At 40.5% G+C, this 6705-nt stretch overlaps 1 protein-coding gene across 1 annotated transcript; it reads left to right on the plus strand.

Annotated features, from left to right (window-relative positions):
* Positions 1-3645: 3645 nt before the first annotated feature.
* Positions 3646-4658, plus strand: LOC147624090 (EPIDERMAL PATTERNING FACTOR-like protein 5). Its single transcript, XM_086820951.1, has 3 exons — positions 3646-3800; positions 3970-4064; positions 4169-4658. The coding sequence occupies exons 1-3, from the start codon at positions 3695-3697 to the stop codon at positions 4376-4378; spliced, it is 411 nt and encodes a 136-aa protein (XP_086677077.1). The 5' UTR covers positions 3646-3694; the 3' UTR covers positions 4379-4658.
* Positions 4659-6705: the final 2047 nt, after the last annotated feature.

A 6705-nucleotide genomic window follows, 5' to 3' on the forward strand; every position in this document is an offset into this window, starting at 1 on the left:
CTTCTTCTGGGAAAGTAGAGGGAAGCACATCCATGATCAAGGAAGTTGCCCCACCTCACCACAAAAAATTTTGTCACTATATGCACAGGACTTTCATAAAGATCGGGGTCTTTCCATTGTAGGAGTGGATCCCCACACCTTGTATGGGAAGAATGACATCTCTCATGAAAATTGGAGCTCTGTTTTTGTGTGCTGCTCAAAGCCCCTTCTAGGAAATAGCAAGAAGATTAAATCATATCATGTGAAGCCAGAGTTTGCAGAATGCTTGGTCCATCGACATTGGGATGTCTATCAACAAGAAGGACCATTTAATTACGAGATCGGGCATCAATTTGCAAAAGCATTTGCCCTGGAGAATTGTGAGGCTGCAAAAAGGGCTGAGAGCAACAAGGAGCAATACACCATCGCTTGGGCTCCATTCGCAGAGAGGGCAATGAAGAGTAGCGAGGAGAGACACAATCTAGAAAAGAAGCGCTTAAATTGGGAAGAGCAGATGATGATTGTATCTGAGGAGGATGCAAAGCAACATACTGTGAAAGGTCCATGTGCACATCCACATCCGACAACACCCATTCAATTCACCCAGATAAAGCTGAGTGAGCTAGTTGAGTTGCACAATGTAGCGGTTCAAAAGTTGGGGAATGTGAGATGCTTTGTAGAGCAATCAAACCAGACATTAGAAGATAGAATGAGAGATCGCATAGGGTGGAGGGTGCTCTCAGCAAATCAATAGTAGCTATGTTAGTAGTCAGCTCGAGCGGGAGCTTGCACACAGAGATCAAGGTGATCGAGACTGCCTCATAAAGCTCATAGCAAAATTTCTGGCCACACCATAGGATGAAATTGCCAAGCTAGAGATGAAAGTAAATGATGCAAAGGTGTGTGCCTTATAATTTTTTTTAAAATTTGTTTGTCTACATTATGTTTCCAGTGTACTATATAGCATTGGTTACCTATTGTGTATCAACTTTATTTTGATGTAGCACCAATAATGCTATATAGCACAGTTACCATGCTTTCTATAAGAAATTTTTCTTAGATATAACATGGTATGCTTGCTATATAGCATAATTACCATGCTTTATATAAGAATTTTTTCATAGATATATCATGGTATGCTTTCTATATAGCACAATTTGTGTCCTATATAGCTAATTTATATTAGATCTAGCATGGTATGTTTTCTATGTAGCACAATGAGTATGCTATATAGATCATTTTTCCTAGATATAGCATGGTAAGCTTCCTATATAGCACAATTAGTGTGCTATATAGCTAATTTGTCTTAGATATATCATGGTACATTATCTATATAGCACAATGAATATGTTAAATATCACTCATGATCCTATTTAGCATAATGAGTATGTTATACAGTACTGATGATGCTATATAGCAATGTGATATATAGTAGAGAATGTGGTATATAGCACAATACATGCTATATCTAAGAAAGATTATGTGTCATAGCAAGGCTCCTTTTTATGTAGCACACCTTGTGCTATATAGCACAACACATGCTATATCTAAGAAATATTGTGTCATAGCAAGGCTCCTTTTATGTAGCACACCTTGTGCTATATAGCACAACACATGCTATATGTAAGAAAGATTGTGTCATAGAAAGGCTCCTTTTATGTAGCACACCTTGTGCTATATAGAATTCAAGAAGCCTCATCAAGGGGGGGATATCTCCTATATAGCTATAGTGAAGCCTCCATCTAAGGACCACCTTATGATATATAGCACACCTTGTGCTACATAGCATTCAAGAGGTCTCATCAAGGGGAGATATGTGCTATATAGCTATAGTGAAGCCTCCACCTAAGGATGATGATTGCTATATAGTTGTATTATGAAGCATAAACTAAATACTATCATATAGCTAGATTGTGTTAGGACTCTCCATGATTAATGAGATTGAAGTCTTCTTTCTATTATTTGTATTGTAGATTGTATCGGCAAGCTTTGAGGAGGAACTGACAAAGGAAGCTACACACACCAGTTTTTGTGCTGGCCTAAAGAGGATGGCTGAGACATCAGGGCTGCATACATTTCGTCCACTCCCCCCTATTGTAGTTACTGATCCTCTCAATGGAGCTTGTGTCGCTGGCTCATATAGTTGTGTAGGATGTGGATCCCCCTTTGATGCAGCAGCCCTTGTATTTGTGTGTGTGTGTGTGTGTGTGTGTGTGTGTGTGTGTGTGTGTGTGTGTGTGTGTGCGCGTGCAAGAGGCATGCATGTATTTATGTATTTATGTGTGTGTGCATGTATCTATGTATTTATGGATGTGTGTGTGTATGTATCTATGTATTTGTGTGCATGTATTTATGTATCTATGTGTGCATGTATTTATGTATTTATGTGTGCATGTATTTATGTATGAGTGTGTGTATGTATCTATGTATTTGTGTGTGTGTGTGTGTGCATGTATCTATGTATTTATGTATGTGTGTGTGTGTGTGTGTGCGTGTGCGTGCGTGTGTGTGTGTGTAAAGAGAGACTGACACACACAGAGGATGGCACATGTCAAGGGTAAATTCTAATCCAAAAAGGACATCCTTCTAAAAAGAAAGAAACTCACAAGTAATTGTTGATTTTCTTTTCCTAAGGCATCCTTTGAAATCCCAAACATGCATCTTGAGAGTTCAAACCTCGTTGGTTGGAGCTTCTCTACATAGTGTTGTCTATCACTCCTATGGAATACATCGGACTCATTTGTATTTTAAGTCCCAAACATGAACGCCTTAATGATAAAGAAGCCAAAACGAGTGTGCTATATTAGGCCCTTTAGGAAATGCCATGTAAGGGGCAAAAGAGTGCTTTTAAATGCAGAGCTTCACAATGGATGATGGGCACTCTCTCTTGGCTTTCACACTGGAGATGGTGTAGTAAACCACAAGGCCCTGCATGCAAAGTGATCATGGGCATTGTTGTGTTAAGTGGAGTAAGAAAAAAAGGACATGTATGTACTTTTTTTTTTCTCTCTCGATCCCTTTCCTTGCAAAAAATTAAGGACAATGGAGGCAGAAAGGCCCGGGAAAAGTTTCAAGCAATGGCCAAACATGCACTTCTTTTCAGGGCGGAGATGCTCCACCACCAGGCGTTTGTACCAGCACAGCTAGTTCTTGTAGCGACCTTGCATTCCAAATATCGCCAAGATCTTGACAATGTACATACACACCAGGGAAAGGCAAACCTAAGGAAGTAGGTTGCTCTTCTTACACAGGTAGCAATTAGAGCTCAGAAATCGGGCTCTTTTTTGGGAATAATGGGATTCTAATGGAAGGCTTTTGGGTGAAGTAGAGGGGTAAATATTGGTGTGTGCAAGCAAGGCAGCTACGTCGGTCTATTTATAATCCCTAGCCTGAGTTCACGTGTGAAAGGTGTTGTGAACAGTGTGATAGGTGTTGTGAACAGTGGCGACAGTGAAAACGAGAGGTAGCAAAGCAAAGAGCCTTGTACGTGTTGCAGCGAGGGCGAAGGACTTGGGTGTCTGCAATTGTCTAACACTGTGTACTGGTAACTCTGACCTTTGTGTTTTCTACCAGCTTCCGTGTTGGATAGATTTGGACCGTTTACCATAAGATCACACGGGAAACCATAATGACAGCTAGGTATTTGTTTGCAATATATTCACATGGGTTATGCTGTTGTTCGTTGATAATTGTGCACAGGAAAAAGCTAAAAAGCATGACAAAACGAGGGCAAAGCCGCGCGCCTGTGTTGAGAACAGTGTCGTTGCACAGGGTTCTCTTACTGATTCTCGTGGGTAGCCAGGCTGTATATAATAATCAAGGTAAGGGGCTAGCTCTGCAATTGAAAAAATCGCTGTTGTCATGATGCCCAAGCAGTGAAGCCAAGGAGCTGGTTGCTGAACGCAGCACCTTAATTTTTCTCACAGAATACTATCTAGGGGGTTGTAGAGTGTGGTTGATAACACCTAATTAACCTGTTCTGTTTTGCAGGAGTTGTTTCTGGTAGAGCAGACAGCAGTGTACTGCGCTGCGGCGATGATCACTGTGGTAGGTTGCAAGTGCGGACGCCTACATTGTCTCATAAGGTACAAGCTGTGATAATTGAAGCTATGGCGCGTGTGAGTTTGCTTTGCGTATTGACAGGCTGCGAGCACATTTATAGTGAGTATATAATGCGTAACTGATGCAGGTGGGCATTAAGGAGGAGATGAAGGGGCCAGTGGTGGAGGATGCAAACAGCCGCTTGGGATCGAGGCCGCCAAAATGCATCTGTAAGTGCGGCAGCTGCAGGCCATGCACCCCGGCTCGAGTCGTGGTCCATCCCGGCACCCATAACGTCTCCGGCTATTACCCCGAGGCCTGGCGATGCAAATGCGGGGGGAAGATCTACATGCCCTAATTGCTGCAACGCTTCATACTTCAATTATAGCTGTTTAATACGTAATACCAATCTACTCCTGTATAACGTAGAATTTCGCCGCACACAACTCATTCTGTATCATGGGTGGCGGCCTCACCTTGCTGCTGCTCCAGCCTCCAATTATGTGCTCGGGCCAAACAACCACACCGCCTGTTCTCTCTCGCCCTACAAGTTTTGTCTTTGGGAGGTGTTTCAATGCTTTCCGAGATGGCATAGAGTATATCGCTCATATAATGATATGACTACATATGTTTTATCCTTTGGTTGCGATCTTACCATGAAAAAAGGGTTTGAACTTTATAGAGAGAGAGAGAGAGAGAGAGAGAGAGGGATTTAATTTTAAAAGGGTTCTCCAAATGGAAACCAATCGAAGCTTGTGTGTGAATGTTGTGGTGAGAGAGAGAGAGAGAGAGAGAGAATATGAAAGAGAGAGAATAAATTAGTTTTAAAAGAGTTCTTCAATGGAAGCGAATCAAAGCTTGTACCGCAATTCATTGCAAGTGTTCACATACCACCAATTCTTTCTAAGAGCTATCCAAGAGTAATATATACATTGCCGATTCTTTTTTGAAAAGTCTCATAGTTTAGCATTGACCTTGAATAGGTCACAAAAGCGAGGCAAGGATATATCAACCAAGCATTGACCACATATTAGCATGACAATGTATTGTGTCTATTCTTGAATGCCAATATTGTTTTCACCGTGTCAACAACCACATGATGAAATGGTGCTATTATATTCTTAATACTTCTTTTTGGATGTAGAGATACCTACATTTTACATTTTACATCTAACATTACAAGAGGATGAGCGCATAGCCGTGTGATGTAGTCGTGCAACTAGTGAGAGAGTGGTGACAGTGGCTACAAAGAGTGAACATTACAGGTCACATTGCAGCATGCGGGGCTATACACACAACTATACACATGGATGTAGCCACGTACTGAGATAGAATTCGAGAGGCATACACAATAGTATAATTTTCACCGACATCTAAGAGCAAATGTTGGTTTGTGGTGGGATGTAATGAAGATGCCCAAGAGAGACTAATTATCATGCTAATGTGTGTTAGTTTGTGTTGGGAGGTAATATAGATGCCCAAGAGAGACCAATCGTGGTGCATCTTTATTTTTGAGGAGGACCGAGATTGACATGATTATATTTAGAAGAAATACTCATATGAAAAATATGAAATTAACGTTACTAATTGAGAAAATAAATAATGTACCCCATTGCTAGCTATAGTGGACTTGCCATCATCATCATCATCATCATCACTAGTGTATTCGGGTTCGATTGCTTCGTCCTCATCTTGGATAGGGACACCTTCATCTTCATTGGTTGGTGGTATCTTTCTCTCTGCATCTTGCATCTTGCACTTGATCCTTGGCATGTTCATTTTCAACTCACACTTCATTCATGAGCCCTTCAACATCCGCCTCTTGAAAAATACTCTTTGAACGAGGAGTAACTTCCACCAATTCTTTTATGTAGGTCCAATTGAAACACAACCTAATACGAAAAAACTCACATTGTTAATTAAACATGCAAAAGGAACTATATAACAAAAACTAGAATTTTTTTTTTAATGCCATGGTGAGGTAGCTCAAATGTGTCTCTCTCTATTTGCCAAAACTTTATAGAGCCATAAATCTATTTGGATACTTTTTCACCGGTTGCTTCAGGACCTCGATACACCACATCCTTCAACCATTTCACATCCAATATATAAATGTGGAATATGCCACAATAATCAAGCATTGCTCCACTCTCTTGCTCAAAACTTGCATAGCTCCACAATCTTATGTATTTCTCTTTGTATCTATATGTCGAGTGTGAAAGTTCGTTCCCTCGGACCACATGGTATTGTAAACCTTATACTATGACTACACCAAATGAATTATATATATGAAACTAACCTTATACTACGACTCACACCAAATGAATTATATATTTGAAACTGAATACCATATAATGTGACTCTATTTAGGTTAGTTAAGAGATATAGAGGCACACTTACTTGAGGGTCGCATCCTCTTGTGTATTCACATTCCTCTGAGTCACCACCTCTCCATATTTTTTATGTCTTCTCCATTTCTTCATTAAGCCTTTCAATATTACAATCTTTTGGATGTGATGTAAGGTTAGTTATCGTGAGAGATAATCTAAAATATGCACACTTCTTGCCCTAACCACCCCTTTGCCATGCTTCCTTCTGGCCTTGCTCTTTGCCTTAAAAAATCCTTCAAGGTCTTCATGAGCTGCTCGAGGAAGAACATCCATCAAGCATGCATAACACCACACA

Source organism: Cibotium barometz, chromosome 26, assembly GCF_041138505.1.
Source record: "Cibotium barometz isolate CiBa-2024 chromosome 26, ASM4113850v1, whole genome shotgun sequence".
Lineage (NCBI taxonomy): Eukaryota > Viridiplantae > Streptophyta > Polypodiopsida > Cyatheales > Cibotiaceae > Cibotium > Cibotium barometz.